Genomic DNA, 26,062 nt, shown 5'->3' on the forward strand with positions numbered 1-26,062 from the left:
TCTGAGCTGAAGGCAGATGCTTAACCAACTGAGCCACCCAGATGTCCCAGGCAAAGGAACTTGCGCAAGTCCTGTGGGAATTTAAATCTATACAAAGAAAAGTACCCTAAAGGTATATTAAATTTTGCTTTTCTTATTTTTTAAGTACTCTAAAAAATAATGAATATTCAGAATGTGGAATTCGCAAAATGTTTCTGTAAAGGGCCAAACATTTATTTTAAACTATACATTCCCTACAGTCTCTGTCACAGCTGCTGACCTCAGCACTGGCCACAAAAGTGTTCTTGGACAATTTGTCAATGAACAAACAAGCTTATGTTCCAGTAAAACTGTATTATGGATGCTGAAATTGGAATTTTTTATAATTTTCATGTGTCATACAATCTTCTTTTGATCTCCCCCCCAAACATCAAAAACACGTACAGACCATCCTTTGCTTGAGGGCTACACAAAAACAGGTGTATTCTCAACAAAAACAGGCAATGGGCTGGACGAAGCCTATGGGCCATCGTTTGTCAATTCCTAGTCTAAAGCAAAAATATTAGCAAAGTATTATGCTCATAGGATCAATAAAAGTAAAATATTTGGCATTAAAAGCACAAAATAGGAGAGGGAGGAATTGGGAGCATACTACTGGAAGATCCTTACGCAACGTGCCAAGTAGCATAATGATATTAGAAGAGACATTCTGATTGAAGACATGTGTTGTAAACTCTAAGGCACAGGACGAAGAAATATTTTTAAGAGACATAAATAATAAGACAGCTTGTCATATCAGAGAAAGGATAGGCACACAGACCCAACGGAAATGACAGTTCAGAAATAGACCCACACATACACAATCTGTTGATTTCCTACAAAAGTACAACCACAACTCAATGGAGAAAGGATCATTTTTGAACAAAGAGTACCAGAATGAAATATTCATATTTTAAAAAATGAACCTGATTCATACCTTGCTGTCTGCATAAAAATTAGCTCAAATGGATCCTTTACTTAAATGCAGAAACTAAAACTGTAAAACTAGATGAAACACAAGAGAAAATCAGTAATGTTAGTTTAGGCAAAGATTTCTTAGATATAATTCCAAAAGCACAGAGGATACCTTTGTTGATAACTTTATCAACATAAAAAAATTCTCTTGAAAACTTACCTTTAAGGCATAGAAAAGTATGTCATAATTTGAGGCTTAGTATTTGATAGTCACACAGCTGTTAATGACCCTGTTCCCAGAACTTACAAAGAACTCTCAAAACTCCGTAAGTGGGGCGCCTGGGTGGCTCAGTGGGTTAAGCCGCTGCCTTCGGCTCAGGTCATGATCTCAGGGTCCTGGGATCGAGTCCCACATCGGGCTCTCTGCTCAGCAAGAAGCCTGTTTCCCTCTCTCTCTCTCTGCCTGCCTCTCCGTCTACTTGTGATCTCTCTCTGTCAAATAAATAAATAAAATCTTTAAAAAAAAAAAAAAACTCCGTAAGTAAGAACAAACAGCTGAACTTTTAAAAAGGAAAAAAAAAAAAAAAAGGTGCACAGATGGAAAATGAGCACCTAACAAACTGCTCAAAATAATTCGTCTTTAGGGAAATTCACATTAAAGTGCGGTGAGATGCCATTATGCACCAACTCAATGGGCTGAAATTGAAAAAGACTGGCCACACCAAGGACTGACCGGGTCAGGAAAGAACTGGAACTGTGGGAGCATCCAATGCCACAAACACTTAGCAAATCATTCTGCAGGCTTGTTAAGAAGTTAACACATATGTGCAAGGCAGAGCCCTGGGAAGGTGCAGGGCCAGCGAGATGGTCACACACTGCTGCTGGGAATGGACCATGTCACAGTCACCTTAGAGAACGGTGTGGAGAGATCCACACAACTGAATTCCACACAACAAGACAAGAATAAACTACAGATACCCACAACGGCAGATGAATCCTAAATGCTGTACACAACTCAGTGTTCCTTACCTGGGGAATGGATACGCAAGCTTGGCAGATCCACACAACTGAATTCCACACAACAAGACAAGAATAAACTACAGATACCCACAACGGCAGATGAATCCTAAATGCCTCGGACTAAGTGAAAGGAGCAGGCTTAGAATTCTATACACATTTTTAGTTTATCTTAATGTTTTAGAGAGAGAGAGTGCGCACAAGCCAGGGGTGGGGCAGAGAGAGAGAGGGAATCTCAAGCAGGCTCCATGACCCATGGGGAGCCCGTCGCAGGGCTCGATCTCATGATGATATTATGTCCTGACCCAAAGTCAAGGGTAGGCCGCTTAACCAACTGAGCCACACAGGTGCCCCACGTATACATTTTTAGTTCCACTTTGTGAAATTCTGGAACAGGCAAAATTATGAAATAATAAGTCGTGGAGATGGAAAGTGCAGTACAGGGAACATAGTTGATAATATTGTAACCACGAATGGTGACAGAGGAGGGTTGCACTTCTGGTGGGTACTGAATGATGGGCAGAATCGCTGAGTCAGTATATTGTACACCTAAAACTAATATAACACCATACATCGATAATACTTTAATAATAAATTTAACTTAAAAAACAGAAATTGTATCAGTGGTTGTCGGGAGCCTGGAATGGGGAAAGAGTTAATAATAAGGTTCCATAAAGGAAATTTTGGCTACAGTGGAACTGTTCTAGATCCTGTTCAAGATCTAGAACTGTTCAAAATCTAGATCTAGATCTTGACTGAGGCATGCACGTGTAAAAACTCAAAGAACGTTGGGTGTTTGGTGGCTCAGTTGGTTAAAACATCTGACTCTTGATTTGGGCTCAGTGTCATGATCTCAGGGTCATGAGACTGAGCCCCGTGTCAGGCTCCTCAGTCAATATGGAGTCTGCTTCAGATTCTTTCTCTTCCCCTGCCCCCCGTCATTTTACCCCTTCCCCTGCTCATGCACACTCTATAAATAAATTAAATCTTTTAAAAAAAGCCTCAAAGAACTTTGCACTAATAACAGTGAATTCTACTGTATGTGTATTAAACCTTAATTAAAAAAAATGGAAAATATGTATACCACATAGGAAGAAAAATTGTAGCTGTTTTTAATACTCTTTTTAAAATTTAATTAATTTATTTGTCAGAGAGAGAGAGAGGGAGAACACAAGTAGGCAGAGTGGCAGGCAGAGGCAGAGAGAGAAGCCTGCTCCCTGCTGAGCAAGGAGCCCAATGTGGGACTTGATCCCAGGACGCTGGGATTATGACCTGAGCTGAAGGCAGCAGCTTAACCCACTGAACCACCCCAGCGTCCCTGTTTTTAATACTCTTGATTGTGCTTTTTGATCTCTGCAGAACAAACATCCATTGCTTCTGTAATTAATAAGATAAAACTATTTTTTAAAAGATTCACAAAACTGGATCAAGGATTTTATTATGACTTTTATTATTATTATTTAAATGATCTCTATGCCCAGTGTGGGGCTTGAACTCATAGCTCCAAGATCAAGAAGTCACATGACTGAGGCAGCCAGGTTACCCTGGACCAAGGATTTTAAAACAATTAGTTTTTCTTATCCATTTGATTAATAATATTCAGTTTATAAATGTGAAAATGATATAATTACTAGGAGTAGTGTTCTTAGAAGTATTTAATTGGGACATCAATTTGGCAATATTATTAACACATATATTCATATTCCTTGATCCAAAAACCCCACTTATAGGTATTTAACCTAGAAATATGTTGACTTATGGGCATTACATAAATATTGCTTTAAATAAAAAATAATTCAAAATAATTGAAGTTAACAATGAATTAAATTAGTCATGATAAATTTGTTATTGAATATGACTAGAGTTATGACTATGTTCTGACACATAAAAATTTATAACACATACCATTAAATAAGAAATGTAAGTTACAAACAGCAGTGTAATAGCTTTCTTTACTAAGTATTATAGGCTCGTTAATTATTAAGTGCTTTATATAGATGCCTTGTTTAATGGCCACCGCAGATATAACTGTTATATTTTCACCATTATTAGCTCTGTTTTTATAAATGAAAAAAAAATGAGGCATTCCGTTTGGATGTACATCTTCTAACCAGAGCCATATGGCGACACTTTGAGATCCCTGGAGATATTTCTCTGCCTCTTGCATACCTTAAGACCACTTGGCACAACTATAGCAATGAGGTGTTTGTGATGAGAGATGCGTCTCTGGATTGTGAATTTCTCTTGGATCCCACACTTCAGATCTAGGAGAAGTTCTAGCTTCTCACCTACTTCATGCTGGGGTAGAGGAGAAACTCCAAAAGGTACAAAGTGCAAAAAGAGACAAGGTCTATGGTGTTAGAGGATGAAGCGATTTATGTCAACACAAAATCAAAGACCCAAATACTTTTGTGTCCCTCAAGTTTACCTCCTTTGGAGATACAGTATGCTTGGAAATACCAAGCTCATGAGGGAATCAGGACTACAGTAAGGGAAGTCAAGTCATGGACTGGGCAGGTCCCTGGAAGAACTCATTCTTTAACCATTGTCTACATACCATAGAATAGTCAATTACAGAAAGTTTGTATAAAGTAATAAGAATATGAATAATAAGAGTAAGAACATAAAGACTATGAGTATGTAGCTCAGAATACACATCTTTTCTGTGTGACACCACATATATCCTGAGGGTCCATAAATCAAGTCTGATTTGGAGGAAGTTTTAGCAGTCAGTGACATCTTCTCAGCATGGAATCTGTTCCCTAACTAGTGAGTGATGTTATGATCTTGACGACTTTTCTCAGTTTCTCTAAACTTCACCTTTTTCATTGCAGATGAAGAAACTGGACTCGGTATTTGTATGTTCTCTCACTGTCCGGTTTCCCACAATGACCAAAATTACCTTGAATGTATATATACTTAAATACTATGTATATACTATATTTAATATATATTATAGATCTATCCTAATAATATATATTATTAATATATTAATGCATATCATTACTTATATATGTTATTGGAATGGTATCAGGCAAGGAGATAAAAATAAGTCTCTATTTTACTCTTGGCATCTAAGCCTCCGGAATAAAAGATACACCATCAGAAAGGAAGCAGTACAAGTGAGAACAACTCATTCTTTTCTACGGACCCTGGCCCTGAACCATGAAGGCAGATCTGTAATGCTGCTTTTCCTTAGATTAGTTGCACATGAACAGCCGTGGACCTTCCCAGAGGGAGACATCCCATTCCATCCTTCACAGCTTCCTCCTCATCCTCCTTCCGTCCCCCTCACACACCTACCCCAAAGCAGGACCACAGCCTGATTCTCAACCAAAGACTGGGATTGACCATTTGAGTATCATTAGGAAAGTGATTTCACCTTCTGTTCCTTGCTTTTCTCATAGTAGGAGAGTAAAGAGGAGAAAACGATCAACCATCTCCAGCAAGGCTGGAGACTGACACAAGGTAATTGCAAAACACCAGGTAGTAAATATGTGATCAATAAATATACTGTAAATGTCAGCTTGGGGATACCTACGTTCTGCCATTGTGCTCTATAGTAAATTAAGGATTCTTCAGTGCTTGCTTGATGTAGATCTTTGCCTTGGGCAACTTCCTGATGGAATCCACCTTTGTGCAGCATGAGAACCAGGAAATATGGTTGCATAGCTACAGAGCTGTTGGTGTTTGACTAAAGGAATGGAGCCAGTTATCCCACATTACACAGGGCTAGAATCACAAGCCACACAAAGTGCCTTCATGCAAGCTACCAGAAGGTGCCTCATTTGGCAGGCCAATGAGCCATTATGCCCCCTCAGGGACACGATTCTGAATGGAGTGTTCTGAGCTAAAGCAATCCTTCCCTAAGACACAGCTCTTGGCAAACCAAGCACAGAGGGTTTCTGGGCTGACGTGAGCTCTCAGCTGGCCTTCTCTGAGCAGGGCACAACCCGTCCAACATGCCTATTCTTGACCCCAGCCTCAACTTGTTAAGATCACACCCAGAGTATAAATGCAAATACTGCTTGGGATTTGGGGGGCTCAGCCTGATCTGCAGGCCACAGATGATTTGCTTTGAAGCAACACACCAAAGAGTTAGACTCCTGTTATAGAATTCCTTTACAATAAAAAAAAGTTTATTATTTTTTCCAAGTTATAAAAATTATACACGCAAAATATGGTCACAGGCACAGAAAAGTATGAAAGTATAAAAAATAAAATAAAAAGTACCCATTACCACTCTATTTCCCAGAATTAATGCTGGTATATCTTGAACTTCTCTCATATATATGTGTGTATTTTTTTTTCTATACTTAGATTTTACCTCCATAGCATCATTGTTAATGGCATCCAGGTTTTTAGAAGGATATTACAGTGAGATTTCCATATGTGAATCAGGACCGAGTGGTTGTTTTTTGTTTTTCCTGGGCTTGATGACCTTAAAGAGGAAAGAGATGGCGATAAAACAGTTTAGATGCAACTGATTCTTTCTCCCTGCACTGACTTTTTCTCCCAGCCACTGGCTATATTTCTTCTCTCCTTTTCCTGTAAGGCTCTTGCTCTCACTTCTCTCCTTCAATGAATTCCTGTCCTTTGAGTCACCCCACCCACCTTGGTTGAGACCATGAAATGAGGTAGTCACTCACACGCAGCATGAGTGTATGTGGACAGGGCAGAAGAGAGGAGGGAGCAGGTGTACTCAAGGCCAAGAGCTAATGGGAAGGTTCTCACTGGGAAGATGAGTAGGAGGAGAGTGTGAGGCTATGAGGGAAATGCTGGAAGTTTGAGGGCCTCAGAACTGGAGAGACCTAAAAGTGTGGGAACTGCTGTGTGTCTGGAGACATCAACTTTTGTATTGACCTGTTTCATTCCAGTATTATCCTTTGGTGGTCTTCCCACAATCCCTCATGCATGTGTGTGGTGAAGAGCGTGGACTTAGTCCTGTAGTACCAATGCCCTCTGTCTGTGTAGACCGGTCTGTATATCTCACTAAAGGCAGGTCACCTTGTGTTTTGAGATATTCAGGGGCATTCTTGATCATTTAGGTCTGGTATGAACTCTGTTTAACATCCTCTGGGATAGAGGATGTTCTCCCCATATCATATATGATGAACATGAGGTTCCTGGTATTTAAGTTCACTAGCCAGTTAGGAAATCACAGAGCCAGAATTTGAAACAAATCTGCCTTAATGAAGCCCAAATTTATTAAATAATCTCCCTGCTTTGATACATTCAACCAACTATAATACTTAGCTAATTTTCTATACTTTGAAGGCCTCTCTGGGGTTTCTCTCATCAACGTGATTAAAAATGTCTCTCCCTCTCTCTCTCTCTTAAAGGAAGAATGATGGAAAGGACAGTCAATCTGGTTTTCTTAAAGTCTTCTATATTGGAAAAATGATTTTCCCCAGAAGTTCCCACCTTGATGAAACTGTGAATTACAGATCTCAGCTGTCTCGGATCTGTGCTGAGTTCAAAGCAGATGAGTTTGAGTTTATCGCCTTCCTCACAGTTGATGTTGGTCAGTCGTCCATACACAAAGACCTCTATCTTCCCTGTATTATCTTGTATTTCATACAAAATGATGTTCTCACTCAACACGTTTTTCTACAAAAGAAAAGCAATGCCCATCTCCTGAGAACTGGATCAGATTTCCACATCTATGAGAAACACAGGATGTAGGTGTATACTTTTGTCTCTGACAGGTTATATGATCTGGGGGTCCAGAATGAGGGGTAAAAAATAGCTTAAAATATTTTGTTCAGAGAATTCTCCTTATGAGTCTGAAGATTGCCACTAATCATCATTAAGTAGATTATGTCATTTCTGTAATTATTCTCCATTCTCTATTTATTCACTCCTCCAATTTTGCCCGAATCTTGAATCTAGATCATCTAGTCCCATTGTTCTAGGTTTCTTCTCACTCACTACTCACTAATTCTGCATATGCACCTGTGTGCACAGCCACTTACACAGAAGGCACAGGAAAGAACAGGGGTAGAAGGAAAGAGCCACCCTAGAAGACACCTTTAATGGAATATGGAATAAAACTTCCCATAGAAAAGTAAGGTCAGCCCCACTTAGTATTTCCATGATGTGTTGGGACAGAAAACTTCACTAATTCTAAGAATAAACCCAAATTATGCATTTTATTGACCATATTAATAAACTGAGTAGTTTAAAAAAAATTTGGGGGGGAGGGACCATCAGAGAGGGAAAGAGAATCTTAAACATACTCCACACCCAGCATGGAGCCCAATGTGGGGCCCAGTCTCACAATCCTGAGATCATGACCTGAGCTGAAATCAAAAGTTGGACGCTTAACCACCCAGGTGCCCCATAAATTGAGTGTTAAACAACAGAACTTCTCTAGTGTTTTCAATATCCATAATTCCCATTAGATAATGCCAAAATCAGTTGCCCAACAATATTGATGAGTGATTGTGAAGAGAAGAGCACTTTAAGATTCAGATGATCAGAATCTGAGCTAACTATTGGAAACAGCTGCATTTTAGAGCAGAGTCATCTCTTTATTTTTTACTCTGGTTGTCACAACTAGCATCCAAGTTTGAGAGGATAACTATTCACAGTTAACTTAACCTGCTACTGAAATGGATGAAACAGAACTTAAACAAAATCATAAGAATATGTATACTAATAGAAAGTCTGCACTCTACTGGACCAGGATCCTTGTGACCAGATCATTATATCTGATAAATGCCAAGGATTCTGGGAAATATCTTTCTGTAGAGATTGCATGGCATTACCTCGGGAAGCAGATAATGAAGAGTTTTTCTAGCCCATATCCTGAAGCGGGAAGCTTCTATCCAACTACACTGGTCAGTGAGCCCTTGAGTTCATATATTTCAGAAGTTAACCAGACTCTACTTGGCAAATCCAGATCTTCAAACTCTGGGGTTGCAGAAGAAATAGTACAAATCAATGGTGTTGGGCTTACCTTATGCACCTGATATATCCCACTCACAAATGTTCCTGGCTTTTGTGAGTAAAGAGTATTGATTTTAGGAGTTGCTTTTGCATTTTGGATTAGTCTGCTTGAGATTTCCATCTTTTGGTCAGAATTGACATCAGACACCTGAGAGGTACCATACAGCTCCAGGAACCCATTGCGACCATGGTAATCTGATATGGCGATGATATTCTTTGGGATGAACTTATTCTTCAGGCTGACATGAAAAACCTTTACGTGGAAGAATTGGCTCTCAGTAGCCACGGTGGCATGGAACATCTTTTTCTCTGCTTTCAGGGGATCATATGTAAATGGTTCTGTTGCTTTCAACACCATCACTTCCTTGGGGCCCTTCTGGAAACCCTCTTCTGTGGAAGCTTCTGTGGGTACAACCTTCAATCTTGGTTTCTACTTGGAAGTACACACCAAAAAGAGGCACCGTTAGGAAAGGGAAAACAGTCACTTTCTAGTGAGAGCCACCTACCCTCACCCTCTAGTGAGAGACTCCAGAAATACCTGATTGGATGGGTTTGGGAGAAAAATGAGCTAGGCAGAAATGGCTGATCTGGTATGATATAGCCCATGAAAGGCATGGAGAAGAGTTAAACATAATTTTATTTTTTTTCATTCTTTTATGAGTTTGAGAGGAATAATATTTTTCTCTAAAAGTGATTAACCCAAGATAAAATGTATTTCTCCTAGGAGAGCTCTGTCATGTGTAGAGGAAGTAGGCAATAGCCATGTTGTCATGAAGGGATTCCCAGTAGAGATGACGATGAATATATCATCTTAATTTACTAATCAACTCATTTTAGTGAGCACAGTAAGCTGTAAATAGGGAAGAAAATAAATCGTCTTAACAGCACTGACAGTGGGAAGGGCTCTAGTCAGAAACCACTGATTTCATCTGGAATCAATTCCAGTAGATGTCGCAATAAAGACGGAAACCACTAACCCTTTTCCAAGAAGTGCTGTGCTAAAAGAGGTTAAACAAGTACTGGAGAATCTCATGAACTTTCCTAATTTGGAAATGTCCTGGCTCCAGGCTCTTGAAGAGTAGCAGAATGAGCCATCTGAAAATATGCTTCCTTGGCATAGAATTATATTGAAGTGATTATTTAGAAAAATAGCAGATTTAGGGAAAGCTCTACAAAGAGAATAGAATTGCCCTTCTGCAAGGAACATGTGTGTCTCTCTCTCCACCAGGAAGAGGACATCTCTAAATCACAAGAAAATCTTATGATGAAAAACAACCTACAGAAATCTACACAACAAACACCCTTGTTTATCCCCTTTTCCCGGTAACCTCCCTATGTGGCCTCCACACTTTCCTTTCTCTTGTCTTTAGCTGAAGATGGTATTTTAGCGGGTAGTTTCGGCCACCTCAGGGAGTTACTAATTTTTCCCTGGTTTCTCCCAGGTATATGTGAAGCATATTTATTATAACAAACTTCTGCTTGCTTTTCTCTTATTAATCGGTCGCCTATTAAAGGGGTCTCAGCCAAGCACTTAGAAGGGTAAAGGAGGAGAATAATTGCCCCTTGTACCACACTGTTCTGTTGGAATCATGGCAGACCCTGAGGTCCGTGTCAGTGGAGAAGCCAAGTGTCAGGGGAATTTCTCTGGCATCCTGTCTCCCGAGTGATCTGAATCACATCAGAGTTTCAGGAGAGTACTTGGAATTAGAGGGTATTATCGATCTGTAAAAGGAAGTATGAAGGCAAGGACCAAGGTAGAAGTGCCAGGATTGCGTACAAAGCCGCGAGCTGGCTGTACCACAGACCAGCAATGCTTCTTGTGATCTGACCTGGAAAACGATTATGGATCTACCCTGGCTCACACATGTCTGATGCACACGTGTTCTTTTCTCATTGCAGGTCTGAGGAATTCTGGAAATAACCTAAAGTCAAATAATACAGTTATTTTTCTAATTTATGGAATAACCATGTAATTTTTCTCATACATTAAAATAAGAATTTAAATCTACATTCGTTGAGTTAAACAGCACTTCAAAGCATATTAAGTGACAAAAAAACTCCTCAAATTGGGTTATAGAAAAATATCTGTCATGGGACAAAACGATATTCTTTGTGCATACATAACAAAGGGTAAAATCAGAAAGACTATTTTCAAAATGTGATGTTTGATGTAAGAGAGATCAGATAATAAAATTTTACTTATTTTTGTCTGTGCATCTCGGCTTCCTAAATTTCCTAAGATAATATTATTTATGTAATAAAAATGGGAGAGGAAGAATGGGTGGTAGTGCTCTATCTGACTCTGTATTTTTACACTCTCTTCCACAATAGGTGGTCTCTGTTATGTATTGAGGAAAACACAAAAATAAAATCAAACAAATGACCAATTATATCCCATGTGGAATAAGGATTATTAGCTGTCCACTGGCTCTTAGGTTATTTTAATGCAGAGGGGAACCATAATAAGAGTTGGAATTTGAATTTAGGTGGGATCTTAAAATATACACTCAGTAAATAAGTAAATAAATGAGTGATTTAAATAAAGAAGTAATTGTATGCAGCTCGGGGTTACTAAGAATCCCTTCCTCGGTTCTGTTGATCCTTGACATCAGCTAACAAGGAAGGAAAATACTGGAAAGAGGCACCAGATACTTTGGTTAAGGAACTGCTGGTGGGGTTTTTGGCAGAATCTGCGGAATGCAGGGAGGACTTGCATTTGGGTCTGGGCTGGTTGCTGAAGGTTCTAGAAGCTGACTTTGTGAGCTTTTCTCAAAAAACAGTTAAACTGAAAGCTTTTATCTTAATAATAGCTTTTGCATGCTGACATATACTTTCTGATTGGATGATATTTAATCATAACTGATCATTTTCCCAGAGATTATATCCCTTATCTCCATGAACCATTCAGCACACAGGATGGTCTGTCCAAAGCTGTTTGCTTCAGGAGAGTCATACCAACAGGTCTCAAGGGTAATATTAGTTGGTGTCTGCTTTTAAGGCAACAGAACAGAGCCCACACCTTGGAGGAAATCCTTGGGAGACCCCATGATGAGCCAGAGCAAGGCTTTCCTGCTCATGTAATGAAGCATAGAGTGAAGAGAAGGACTCTTTTTAGAGGCATCCCGTGCAGGTTGCCAGACTCCAGAGGAAGGATGACAGGTCAGTGGTGTGTAGGTTTAAGAGGGTGAGGGGTGGAGGAGCCTGCCTGGGGTTCCTGTGCTCCAAGGATGTTTCAGGGCAGCAGAAGTATTCATATGTGAGAAGAAATGACCATGTCCCCTGTACAGGCAGATGGGGACGTAGAAAGTATCTCTTTCAAGCCAGTATGCATGGAGAGATTAGAGTTGTCCTGAGATGGGTGCCTACGTCACTATCATGCCAGAGAAACAGAGGGCTGAGATGCCAATGACCAGATATGCTCACAGGCATGGCCGCCTGGCCTGGAGACAAACAGGCAGGGTTACTAGCTCCGTCCCATAGGTCTTGGAGATACTGTGGAGGGAATATGAGTTATGGGTACTGACAACAGCAGGAATAAGAAGACAGACTTGAGGGACACCTGGGTGTCTTAGGCAGTTAAGGATAAACCTTTGGCTTAGTTCAAGATCCCAGGGTCCTGGGATTGAGCCCCTACAGGGTCCCTGTTCAGTGGGGAGACTGAGTCTCCCTTTATTCCTGTTGTTTCCACTTCTTACACACTCTTTCTCAAAAAATAAATAAAATAAATAAATAAATAAAATAAATAAATAAAATCTCAAAAAATAAAATAAAAAGAAAAAGAAGACAGAAGTTGAGAAAATGTGTCCATAGGAAGCTGCCTTTAGCTGCTATGTGTGTACTGGTGGCAGGGTACAGCCTGGGTCAGGCGACAGCTTGGGAGGGGTAATAAACCACACTAGAGGTCAGTGATTGATATGCTGCTGTGCCATTCCTTTAGGTTGCCTGTGTATTCGACACAGAATGGGCATTGTACCCCTGAGTGCTGGCAGCCACTGGGGCCATGTCAGGGCAGCACACAGGCAGGCCAGGAAAGCATTGATACTCTCACACCTCCACCGGGCTTTCCCTATCATCCTAGGTTATTGTCCAAGATGAAAGGAGAGCACAGGCTCATTATAATATTTTCAAAAGCTGGGTGGGAAAAATAAAGGGATTCATGAAAAGGACCAGTGGGAAGATGTGACATATTGTTGTCAGGGCATCAGGGAAGGCTTGCCAGAGGAAAACAGTCAGGCTGGTGTCTAAAGAGTGGGTGTCTCTGGGCCAGTAAAAAGATAGGAAGAATTAATTCCAAATCTCAGAAATAGCATGTGGTCACACAGCTGACATGGGAGGGAGCACTGAATGCTGGACATGAATCCAGAAGAGTGGTCAGTAAGCTAAGAGGAAATGGCTGAATGAAGAACTTAGGGGATAAACATCCTCTTAAACTCATCTTCAATTGTCTGCCCACTTCCCACCCCTACTCCTGGACCAAGCTGGTAGATGTCCTGAGATGAGGAATTATGTCAAAATGCATACTTTGCAAGTAGCAAAGGACTTCTAATACAACAAAATCTCAGTGTCTGCATTTGATAAACTAATGAGTGGTAGTTGTTATTTAGGGAATTTATACACAGTACGGAAGTACTGAGAAGCTCTCTCAAGGTCATGGTGAGTCTTGTAGCATGTTGTGGAGGGGTACAAGTGGTGGGAAGAGGGTGGTGGTACCTTGGTTGTGGAACTGCTGCCTGGGGTCTGTGCAGGCATCTGCGGAGTCTGAGGGTAGCTACAAGTTGACTGTGTGCTGGTTGCAGAAGGTCCTGGAAGCTGACTCTGTCCCTGGGTTGGCTGGGTCTTCTTAGGTCCATCATTTTGTGTGGTTTCCATTTTCTTGTTCTGAAAGTAGTTTTTTCCCCATGCTTAATGGTTTTCAGTATCAGATAAATCAGACCATCTCTCTCTCTCTCTGTTCCTGTCTCTCCCTCCCTCACTTTCCCTCCTTCTCTTTCTGTCTGTCTCTCCCCTTCTCTGCCTAACACAGACCAGGATCTTCACTCTGGAATTAAAGCACATAGGAAGATACCTCCAACATCCCCCCAGCTCAGACACCGACAAGAATTACCAATGTCACTCTGCAAATTTTAACAAGTCAGATAATTCAAATTTCATTGCTCTGTTGTGGAATTCTGTTCTACTTCTGCAGCAGACTGGCCTATGACACTTCCTCAGGAGAACACTGGATTCATGGACTGATAGAAAGTCCTCCCATGCTCTAAGGGAAGCAGGTCTCAGAAGAACATTGGCTGGGGTGAAGGATGTTTTATTAGCTAGGTCTTTATCTCCGTGCACCTGTTGCAGATAAGCATATTGGTTTCCATCCCCTGTTCTTTGGTTCTAGAACATCCCAACTTCATCCATTTAGATGCTTTGTTTATCATCCCAGAAAGATTCCCTTGGATTCATAATTCTGGAGGCAGGATCCTGACCTAGCAACCAAATCCCTCAGAGATCTCAACAACACACAGGCTCATGCAGGAATTCACCCAGGCTGTTCCCAGTACCTGGGTTTTCATAATTGTTTAGTAAGTACAGGAAGTGTCAGTAAAATCTTTGCCCTTGACTACCATTACTTTTACTAATGAAAGCCCTTTTGTACCATTCTACGTCCAATATAAGTTTGCCACATCTCTGCCACTTTTAGGATTCATTTGTTTAATTCATAAGGCGTAACTAATTGATGAAGCTGTGCGTGGGGGAGCTCCTGGAAATAGCTTCCTCTTTCGTACAGCTTCCTGATTAGAGAAACCTCAGACCCTCCACCATCCACAACCAGCCATTCCCCCCATGCTGTCAAGACCTCTTTCCTCATTAGAAGGTGTTCAGAGCCTGGGCTATGGAAACAATGTCCAGACATGCCCCTGTCTATTCATCAATTTAAAAAAATAACTTCAAAAATATTGTAACACCCACCCACCTACCATGGGCTCAGTCATGACCACCAAGCGTTCAAGTGTTGAGTTCTGACCTTCACTGCCTGGGTGGCCCTTGCAGACAGCTGTGAACCTCTACAATCCTCATTTTTCCCATTGGTGAATCAGGACTAGCAATAGCATCTGAGTGACAAATGATAAGTGGTCCATCAAGGAAAGATGAGTTCACATACAGGAAGCACAATTTCTAGAATCCAGTCACTAAATTTTCAATACAAAGATGTGTCAAGATTGTTGTTAGCACTTCATGTCTATGCAGGGAGCTTGTATTTCCACTGAGATCCACAAATTTTTTCATGCTTTGTGTGTGACCCTCTCCATGCATGAGAAATGCTTTCCTAATACAAATAAAATCCTGAAGAGATATTACCTCATACCAGTGAGAATGGCTAAAATTAACAAGTCAGGAAACAACAAATGTTGGTGAGGATGCAGAGAAAGGGAAACCCTCGTGCACTGTTGAGGGGAATGCAAGCTGGTGCAGCCACTCTGGAAAACATCATGGAGGTTTCTCCAGAAGTTGAAAATAGAGCTACATTATGACTCAGCAATTGCACTCCTAGGTATTTACCCCAAAGATACAAATGTAGTGATCTGAAGGGGCATGTGCACCCCAATGGTTATAGAAACAATATCCATAATAGCCAACCTGTGGAAAAAGCCAAGATATCCATCAACAGATGAATGGATAAAGAAGATGTGGCATAGATATATACAATGGAATATTATTCAGCCATCACAAAGGATGAATTCTTAATATTTACATCAAAATGGATGGAATGGGTGGGTATTATGCTGAACAAAATAAGTCAATCAGAAAAAGGCAAGTATCTTAGAGCCCACATTCATATGTGGGATACAGGAAACAGCACAGATGCTCATAGTGGAAGTGGGGGGGAATGGAATGGGAAAAAAAGTAGAGAAGGAATCAAACCATGAGATGCTGTTAACTATAGGAAGGAAACTGAGGGTTGCTGTAAAGGTGGTGGGTGGGGGGATGGGGAGCACAGGGTGATGGGCATGAAGGAAGGCATAAGATGTGATGAGTACTTGTTGTTAGGTACAACTGATGAATTGCTGAAATCTATATATGAAAGTAATGAGGTGGGAAATGTTGGCTAATCAAATTTAAATTAAAAAAGAAGCTTCTCTATTTCTGCCACATGTAGTAATTTAAATTCATGGAGAAGAACTTTTGGAAGCTTCTCCCAAAATTATTTATACTGAAAGCTTCTATCTGAATAATAGATTTGGATGCTGAATTATACTTTCTGATTGGACAATGTTTAAAAATCATAACTGGTCATTTTCCCAGACCTTTCTTCCCTCATCTCCCTGTCCCATTCAGCAGAGAGGATGGTCTGAGCTGTTTGCTTCAGGAGAGACAGAGCAGCAGGTCTCAAGGGCAATATTGGTCTGTGTCCTGTTTTGAGGCAACAGAATAAAGAGAGCCCACACCTTAGAGAAAATCCTTGGGGACCCCGTGATGAGCCACAGCAAGACTTTCCTGCTCACCTAGTGAAGCATAGAGTGAAGAGTCAGATACCTTTTTACAGGTGTCCTGTGCAGGTGGCTGGACCCCAGAGGAGGAATGGCAGCTCTACAGTGTGTAGGTGTAAGAGCCTGAGGGGGTGGAGGAGGCCCCTGGGGTCCCTGTGCTCCAAGGTGGTTTCAGGGCAGCAGGAGGATTCTTATGTGTGAAGAAATGACCATGTCACCTGTATAGGCAGATGGGGACATATAAAGTGTCCTTTCCATGCCAATATGCATGGCCAAAGTGGAGTTGTCCTAAGATGGGCACCTGTGTCATTGTCATAGCAGAGAAAATGGGGGGCTGAGGTTCCAATGACTTGATAAGGTCACAGGCACAAGTGTCTAGCTCCCCCGTAAGTTAGTTGTGGAGAGACTGTAGGGGGAGTATGAGTTATAGGGGCTGACAACAGCAAGAATAAGAAGACAGAATTTGAGAAATCTTGTCCATAGGAGTCTGCCCTCAACTGCCATGTGTGTGTATTGGGGGCGGGCTACAACCTGGGTCAGGGACAGCTTGGGGTCAGGTAACAAACTATATGAGAGGACAGTGATTACGATACTATTTTGTCCATCCCTCAGGTTGCGTGTGCACTTGTCACAGAATGGACATTGTACATCTGAGTGTTGGCAACCGCAGGGGCCATGTCATGGCGGCGCAGAGGCAGGATACAGAGGAGAGGATGCATGTTTGTAGCACTCACCTGCCTACCCTTGTCCTGTGTTTCTGAGGTTATTGTCCAGGAATAAAAGAGAGCATAAGACTCATATAATGATTGCAAATGCTGGGTAGGAAAGATAAAAGGACCCATGAAAGGGAGCAGTAGGAAGATGTGATGTATTGTCATCAGGTGTTGGGGAAGTCTTGCCAGGGGAAAGCAGTCAGGCTAGTATCTGAAAGGAGCTGTCCCTGGGCCAGTGCAAAGATAGGAGCAATGAATTTCAAATCACAGAAGTAGCATGCATTCACATAGCTAACATGGGAAGGAGTACCGCATGTAGGACACGAGTCCAGAAGAATGGCCAGCAAATCAAGAAGAAATGGTTGAATGAAGAACACAAGGGATAAACATCGTCTAATGTTCATCTCCAATTGTCTGTCACTTCCCACCCCTACTACTGGACCAAGCCAGTAGACTTCTTGAGATCCGGAATTATGTCAAAATGCACACCTTGCAAGTAGCAAAGGACATGTAATACAACAAAATCTCAGTGGCTGCACTTGGTAAACTAATGGGTGGTTTTTGGTATTTAGGGAATTTATACATAATAGAGAATTACTGAGAAGGTCTCTCAAGGTCATGGAGAGTCTTGTAGCATGTTGTGAAGGGGTACAAGCGTGGGAAGAGGGGGATGGTACCTTAGTTGCAGAACTGCTGCCCGGGGTCGGTGCAGGCACCTGCGGAGTCTGAGGGTAGCTACAAGTTGACTGTGTGCTGGTTGCAGACGGTCCTGGAAGCTCACTCTGTTCTTGGGTTGGCTGGGTCCTCATAGATTCATCTTCTTGTTTTGTTTTGATTTTCTTTTTCTGAAAGTAAGTTTCACCCCTGGTTAATGGTTTCCAATATTAGATGAAACATATCATTACTACTGAGCAAATCAAGTCTTTATTACTAGTTTCTAATTATGTCAAAACTTCTGTGTTCATGAAATCCAGGAGGTACATGGATTCAATCCCGTTAAGAGATGACAGTAAAGCAGGCAGCCCACAGATATCATTGATTCATACCAGAGCCTGGGAATCCTCCTCATCCTTGGGAAGAATGCTGTACTGAAATTTATAAAATTTACGTTTGAATTTTTGTCTCTTTGAGCAGGCTTGGCAAGCTACTCTCCTAGTGTGACTTCCAATTTTGTGCACATGTAAGGAGGGGTCATGACTCCACATCTCCTTCATGGGGACTTATCCACACTTGTGATGTGCACACAGTTCTGAAACATCATGGGTGATCATAACTATGGGCGCGCTGACTCTGAACCTTGTTTTCACTCTGCTCCTGGAATCCCTTTTCCCTGATTCTTGTATTTGCAGGTTGAGGAATGAGTAAAGCACTTGGTGTACATAAGAAGGTAATAAGTGATAGAGCCTAGAAGAAGCTCCTTCCGTGGGACCTTCTCCATCCTACCTTGGACATGACTGCATCATGGACTGATCCCGAAGCTTCGTTCATGGTAGATGTGGATTCGTCTGTACTGGGTGAATCCCGCTTTCTTTTCTTCATGGGCTCTTTCCCTCTTGCTCCGCTTTGCCTCATAACTGAAGCAGTTAAAAACAACATGATGAATCCCAGGAGCTGGTCTAGGGCACTTCCATTACTGCGTCCTCTCAGCTCCTGTTTGTGGGTCTGGGAATGCTGGTGTGCTCCCCTCCTGCATCAGCCCACTGACCAGAGCACAGGCGCAGACTCACAAGGCCAGTTCCCTTTCTCCCCCAGGTACATGAGCACACCCCTCCAATCCCCTGCACTCCCAGGTACATCAGTCAAACCCTTTTCCCACCTTATCTTACACGTTCTTTTTAAGAATCTGTAGTTTTAGGACACCTGGGTGGCTCAGTCCGTTAAGCGTCTGCCTTTGGCTCAGGTCATGGTCCCAGGGTCCTGGGATCCAGCCCCTCAACAGGCTCCCTGCTCAGAGGGAAGCCTGCTTCTCTCTCTGCTCCTCTCCCTGCTTTGCTCCCTCTCTCATTGTCAAATAAATACATAAAATCTTGGAAAAAAAAAAAAAGAATCTGCAGTTTTCATAATGCATGTGGTGGGTTAACTCCTATGGAACGTCTGTTTGAATTACAGAAACCAGAGACGGAAAATCTGATCTAAATGGTGATATGACAAGTTGGTGATACTGGACTTAATGTTTTAAAATGTTTTTAGGATCCAGTGATTTTAGAGGAGGCAAAATCTTCACATCTCTGAGAATTAGCTTTTTCTTTTAAAAAAGTTATGTTCTTTAGCAAGAAACTTCTAGTCATGTTTCATAACTTTTAGTAACTTTTAGTCATGTTTCTTGCTAAAGAACATAGTAATGATGGCATAAATAATGTAATAGAGCACCAAACGGACTGAATGAAGAATTTTTAAATCTTATGATTTTTCCTAATTTTTCTTTGTCACTTTTCAACCTTTGTAATATGTAGAAGCCTCTGCCTTTCTCAGCAACTCTTTCTGCTTTTTTCTTTACCCACACCTCCAAAATACACCCTGTAAAATATAGTGGACCTCTTTATAGTAAAGGGATTGTCTAAACTGTCAACTTGTTGGTGTCTGAAGGGCTACCTCATCTCAGCTACCCAGTTGGAAATTGGGAAAGGGATCACTCAGCTGTGCCAATTCCAGGGCTCCCTCTGATGTGGGGGGCCTGGACCCTGACAGTGAGTGCTCCTGCCCATTACCTTTTTTCTTCTCATTTTTAAGAGTTTTAACAATGTCTCCAAGCCCTTCTATGTCTTTGAACAGATTTACTAGCTTGTCCACACAGGTAGGCCCTGGGAACTTCCTTTCCATCAGGTCAGCAATCTGGACCTTGTTACACTCTTCTTGCATTTTTCTGGTGAGTCTCAGATCGCGGGCCAGCAGGGACTTGACTATGCTGAACTGGTACTCGTTGATGACCTCCAGTCCCTTCAGCAGAATAATTCTCTTGTAGTCACTCCCCATCTCTCCGGGTGTGGCTGAGCCTGAAAGAGAAAAATACCTACGGTGTTATACCTTCATCCAGATGGTTTAAAAGTTCGGTTGTGTCTATGTGAGGGAGGCACCCATGCCAAAGTGTCATCCTTGCATGTGTGTAACAAAGAGGAACTTAATTTCCAGGTGTGTCACTGTGGGAAATGGGTTGAGAACTGCTATATTCGGGATTTCTAAGAAATTCTTTCCTTTTAGTAATGATAGTTGAGTTGGGTTGGGTTGGGGGGTGGGTGTGGTGGCAGGAGGTCTGGAAAGAGGCAGTTGATGCCCTGTGTGGAGTGTGGGCTGTAGGGGGTCAGAATCACAGTCCTAATAGACCAGGACTATTTAGTAGTCGTTTTGCTGGAGTTCTACTTTCTTGCTAGAGCAGGAACCCAGCAGTTATTGGCTGGAATTATTTCAACAGTTGCTTGATTTTACCCTTCTAGGCTGAATTCCTCTTATTAGTTCTTTTTGGAGAGCCAGCTCTCCCTCTATGGAGCCCCATTTTTATCCCAGTTGACATCCTCCAATAGTTCCCCATTTTGGTTTTGAAAAATTTCTTGCTTTTTAGCCTAGCTTGGAAATCCTTGAATAATCTGCATCATTTTTACATCTGTAACTTTTGTATTTTGTATGTCATATGTTCCAGAAATATACAATACACCTTGTCTTTCCAAGTTTCATGACTTTGCTAATTCCCTCCCTGCTTCCCAAAGAGCCAGCCTCACTTTTCTTTCTCCCACTACCTCCTTACAGCCTTCAAGACTCCACTGAGGCTTTGTCTCCTGAAACCCACCGGAGTCCCCTTTTGGGCCTGGGTGTCGTCCTCTGGGTCTCTTTATCACCGTGTGTACTTCCCCCATGGAACTCAGTACATGGTAAGGATTCCAATTTTCTGTTCAAAGTCATAAATTCTTTTCATTTAGGGACAGCATGTTTGTGTGATTTTTGTATAATTAGCATGTTCAGATTCCCAGGGCTAAGAATTATTCCTCCTTGAGAGAATGTGAGCATTTCCAGATTCATCAGGCCCATAGAGTGAAGGATAAATCCTCAAGATATATTATGGGGGAATTGAAGATTATTAAAAACAAAGTTAAAAACTCTGAAAGCTTCCAGAGACAAAGAGTGGGTCACCTGTAAAGACTCAAGGATGAGATTGAAACTGATGTTCAAAGCAAAGCTGCCCACCACAGGAAAATAAGGTCAATTTTCATGTAGTACTCATCCAAATTCCATTATCTATTTGAAAATCGAGTAATTTTTAAAATGAAATTTTTGTGTTTTGTGTGTTTGTGTGTGTGTGTAACAACATAATTTATTTGCAAAATAAAACCAGATATGAGGTGACAGGAGGCTATGTTTAATCTTTATTCATTCCACCTAACTGTGAACATTCTTAAGTTTTACTGTTAAAATATTAGTGTATTTGGGGCACCTGGGTGGCTCAGTGGGTTAAGGTTCTGCCTTCGGCTCAGGTTGTGATCTCAGGGTCCTGGGATCAAGCCCTGCATAGGGCTCTCTGCACAGTGGGGAGCCTGCTTCCTCCTCTCTCTCTCTGCCTGCTTCTCTGCCTGCTTGTGATCTCTCTCTTAAGAAAAAAAATATATATACATATATATATATTTATATATATATTTATAAGTGTATGGTGTCTACTATCACAGTATTTAAAATAGGTGTATTAAATAGCCTTTCCTTTCTAAAATGCCCCAGTTCTGAATTTCAAAACATATGTAGCCCCAGGGGTATCAGAAGAGGTACTGTCTATGTATCTTGAGGGCAAAATAGTTTTAAAAGGTGAATTTTAAGCTAGCCCAAGTCATATTTAAATGTGAGGGCCTCAGAAACTATTCTCTGATATTCAAGGCCTTGGTAGTTTAGAAGATAAAGTCCTAAGCAGAGACATCTATTGGAGGAAATATTCAACACCAAAAATAACACATAGAGCCAAGAAATACCACAAGCCCAAAGGTAAGTAAGAGCAGGAACCGAGCCTGATCTGGTGTGCCGAGGCCTTCCACATGAATACAGCCCTGACCGAAGACAAGAGAGACAGCATATCCATAAATGGCCTACCCAGGTAAGTGACAAATTTAGTCAAATTGCATTTGTGGGGGAAAATGCATTTATGCAATCTGCCAATAGAGTATTAACAAAAGATCACTTAAAGGTGGGAAAATGAAAGAAAAATGCAAAGAGTATCTAAAGAGTATCTAAATGCAAAGAGTATCATGCAAAGAGTAACTAAAAGAAAACCAGTTTATCTATACTAGTTTTGCTTGAAATAGACCTGAAGATGAAAAGTATCCTCAGAGTGCAAGACAACCATAAAGGCTGACCTCCTAGGGAAACAAAACAGTTGTCATTATGCATTTACCTGCTAATAGTAAATATATATTATTGCTACTTTATATTTCTTTATAATGCTACAAATATTACATATTGTATTTTATAACATGATTGACATATTATAATATGGAAATTGCATTTGTAGTATTATGTAGCATGTTTCTCCTCACTCATCCACACACACTTTTATATACATGTGTACATCTATACATAATTACATATGTAATGTACATTATGTTATTGTATATATAAATTTGAGGGAACTACAGGACAAAAACCTCACAATTTTATGGTAGGAGGTTTTTTTTTTTTTTTTTTTAAAGATTTTATTTATTTATTTGACAGAGATCACAAGTAGGCAGAGAGGCAGGCAGAGAGAGGGGGGAGGAAGCAGGCTCCCCGTGGAGCAAAGAGCCTGATGCAGGGGTCGATCCCAGGACCCTGAGATCATGACCTGAGATGAAGGCAGAGGCTTTAACCCATGGAACCACCCAGGAGCCCCTATGGTAGGAGATTTTTAACATATCTCTTAATTACTAAATAAACAAGGTAAAAGATTCAGTAGAGACTTAGGAAATAGGACTAACATTATTAATAAGCATAACCAACAGGTTTATGTAACATACATAAGATTCCAAAATCAGCATTAAAAATCTCACACTCTGATCAAGCACATAGGAAATATTGTTATATAGGTCGTACAGAAAGTCGTTCAACAGTTCTGAAACTCTGTTTGTAGCTAACTCTCCTCCTCTTTCCCCTATACTTTGCCACTAGGAAAAAAATCAGTAATTTTCAGGAAGGCAGACAGTAATGCTAAAAGGAACTGGAAAAACAGCTCTGGTGGTACAATCTGGAGTATAATATAAAAATTAAACTGCCTTACTAGAGGTAAACATATTTTTGCACAACTGTGTCTGGGGAAGTGAAACTTTTTCTGCTCTGTGCATGTATATGTGTGTGTGAGTGTTTTCTAAAATCAGGGTAAGACCACAGTGCAGCTTTTTTTTTTTTTTTAAGATTTATTTATTTATTTAACAGAGATCACAAGTAGGCAGAGAGGCAGGCAGAGAGAGAGGAGGAAGCAGGCTCCCTGAAGAGCAGAGAGCCCGATGCGGGGCTCGATCCAAGGACCCCAGGATCATGACCCAAGCTAAAGGCAGAGGCTTAACCCACTGAGCCACCCAGGTGCCCCCACAATGCAGCTTTAAATCCAGATGTATTTTTTTTCCTTATTATTATGTTCTGGTAGTTTCCTTGTGCTCCCAACTTGACTTCTGACCAGAACTGTACCAAGGCTACCAAGAGCTTCCTGAACACCACCGAGGGAAGAAAACCAGCCCTTTTTCTAATGTAACTGGTGCCAGTAGTCACCTGCGGAATAAATTTTAAAGTTTTCCACAGTCAAAATGCACCTCCTTTCGTTCAGGTGTCAGCTATGGTGGGATAAACATGCCTGTTCCTTGTCTAGGTAGTAAAGGATTAGAATCAAGCTACTAATGTTTTCATGTCCCCAACTATAGTTGATACCAGCCCCCCTACCCCAATTCTTCATACACTAACCTCTGCCTACTCCCCAGTTGTTTTGTGTTCAGGCAGCAGGTGCCACTGCGGAAAGCCACAAGCCTCACCTTGCTGAAAATCTCCACGAGTCTGGATCCTGATGTCTTCTTCAGAAATTCAGGAATCTCTGCTTACGTTGTTTGAGGAGGGAGATAAGTCGACAAAGCCTTCCGAGGATGAACTGCAGGGTGTGATGACCTCCTGGAGGGCGGAGGGAAAAGAAGTATTTGGAAAGCTAGCAAGCGCAGATGGCGCTACTTAGTGTCCCAGAAAACTCGATGGGCGGGGGTTTCCTCACATGGCGCCGCCCCAGGATGGAGAAGTTGCAACACAATGTGGAGACTCCTCCCTCCGAGGCTGTTAGCTTTCGATTTCTTTAGTCAGAGAAAATCAGCAGTTTCCTTCCTGTATGTGCCTAATCAAAATGAAAGATTATAGCAAAGGTATAATTGAGTGTTTTGTTACAAATGTCAGTAGATGGCCCAGTGCCAACATTACAACTCTAGCACACTTGCGGGTGGGTCCTTAGAGACCTGTATTCCCATGGATGATGCTCAAATGTAAGAAAAGTTAGGATGAGTCACCGGACTGCTTATCCCTCGCTTCCTGTTCTCAGAGTGGCAGGAGGAGATGCTGGAAGAGGCGTCTCTCTCTGCTCACCCTTGACTGTACCTCCTGGAAGAGGGTAGGTCAGCTATGAAATCACTCTCGGTTTAACTAGTGCCTGAAGCATTCACCCAGCTAGTAACTGACATACCCGGAGCTTGACAGAAGTAGAAGGTCATTTCCAATGTGTGAGTTCTTCGTCAGAGAGGCAGCCCTTTCAGCTGTGTCTAGGCTACTTTACCTCACTGGTCAAATTAATGATTGCTCACACTTCCTGCACTATTTGTGGAAAAGACACAGGTGGGTAGTCAGCTCCTATCTCAACAGCATAAGCCTTTGCCGTTTCTGGAAAACACTGAACCTCTGGACTGAGGGACTTGGTAAACCTCTCACTCTGCAGTGTTGTTTCCGTGAAGGACAGTGGATGTACTCCAGAGCACCGTGAACCCTCACATGTTGAATAACTGGCGCCAGTTGGCTGACCTGATGCTTGTAACCCACCAGCTGATCTGCAAGTAGGATGGAGCCGTGGCTGGAAAAGGGTCCCAAAGGACAGCTGGTTCTGGTGGGTGATCCGAGTTTATCTAAAGGGAAGAAAGCTGATTGTTTTAATCCAAAAGATTGTCGTGGAGTGGATAGCTAAAGTCTAGAGGTGGGAGCGTCTGAAAACTCCACCCAAGTGTGAGTAAGTCATGGGAAGGCAAGGGGATCTGGCGAGATGTCCACAAACACATGTGGGTATCCCCTCCTTCTTTGCTGTAGGTTGTAGCTTTTATGGGTCCGTGGAGCTGCTCTTAAGGTAATGGGTGGAGAGGGACATTAGAGAGGTCAGAGAGGTCCCCATCCCAGAGATCAGAGATCATATGGGAATGACCATATCAGGGTATTTTCCTGCTCCTTTCCTTGTCATCAGGTGGAATAATGTCCTTGGTTGGGACTCCAGCGTGCATACACGGATTACTGTCTTCAATAAGGACAATTCAGAGCAATGCCCCATAATTCATACAGTGCAGTTGGAATTTTAATAGATGAAACAAAGGAATGTTAAAAATGTGCATTTTTCCTAATGGCAGTAGTCAAACAATTGGTGATTTCTGCTGTCATGCAGAAAGCTCCCTAGTAGAACATGGAAGAACTCTTGGTACAGAGAACAGATACACTTACGTGACTCTTCATTACCCGAAGGATTAATTCACATAGTCAACATCTTCAGGAGAAGTCCCCACTGGATTGGAGTCCTGTGCACCAAAGCTAACACACTCTCTGTTTTTGTGAGTAAAGCTTTATTGCAATACAGACATGTTCATTTACTTATGCATTGTCTATGCCTGTCTTCATGGTGCCGCTGTGGAGCAAACCAGCCACAGAGCCTAGGGTTCACTCTATGGCTCTTCATAGAAAAACAAAAATGTTAGTCAATCTGCACCCTAAGCCATCAGTCTAGGAGACAGCAGAGAGAATCTAAGGAGA

General features: G+C 41.6%; 1 protein-coding gene across 2 annotated transcripts in view; it reads right to left on the reverse strand.

Moving 5' to 3' along the window:
* Positions 1–6,044: 6,044 nt before the first annotated feature.
* MNDA (myeloid cell nuclear differentiation antigen) overlaps positions 6,045–26,062 on the reverse strand; it is a 51,196-nt gene continuing 31,178 nt past the window's right edge. Inside the window, exons 1-8 of one of the 2 annotated variants that reach the window (XM_047704306.1) lie at positions 24,055–24,307; positions 19,795–20,079; positions 18,530–18,660; positions 17,764–17,931; positions 13,612–13,779; positions 8,912–9,331; positions 7,375–7,560; positions 6,045–6,391 (exon numbers count right to left, since the gene is read on the reverse strand). In XM_047704306.1, the coding sequence (XP_047560262.1) occupies positions 6,323–6,391; positions 7,375–7,560; positions 8,912–9,331; positions 13,612–13,779; positions 17,764–17,931; positions 18,530–18,660; positions 19,795–20,059 (1,407 nt within the window). In that variant the 5' untranslated portion in view covers positions 20,060–20,079; positions 24,055–24,307 and the 3' untranslated portion in view covers positions 6,045–6,322. Of the gene's footprint in view, positions 6,392–7,374; positions 7,561–8,911; positions 9,332–13,611; positions 13,780–17,763; positions 17,932–18,529; positions 18,661–19,794; positions 20,080–24,054; positions 24,308–26,062 lie in introns of those variants that run through there. The other variant, XM_047704307.1, reaches the window with a different exon arrangement.

This window comes from Lutra lutra, chromosome 15, assembly GCF_902655055.1.
Source record: "Lutra lutra chromosome 15, mLutLut1.2, whole genome shotgun sequence".
Taxonomy (NCBI): Eukaryota; Metazoa; Chordata; class Mammalia; order Carnivora; family Mustelidae; genus Lutra; species Lutra lutra.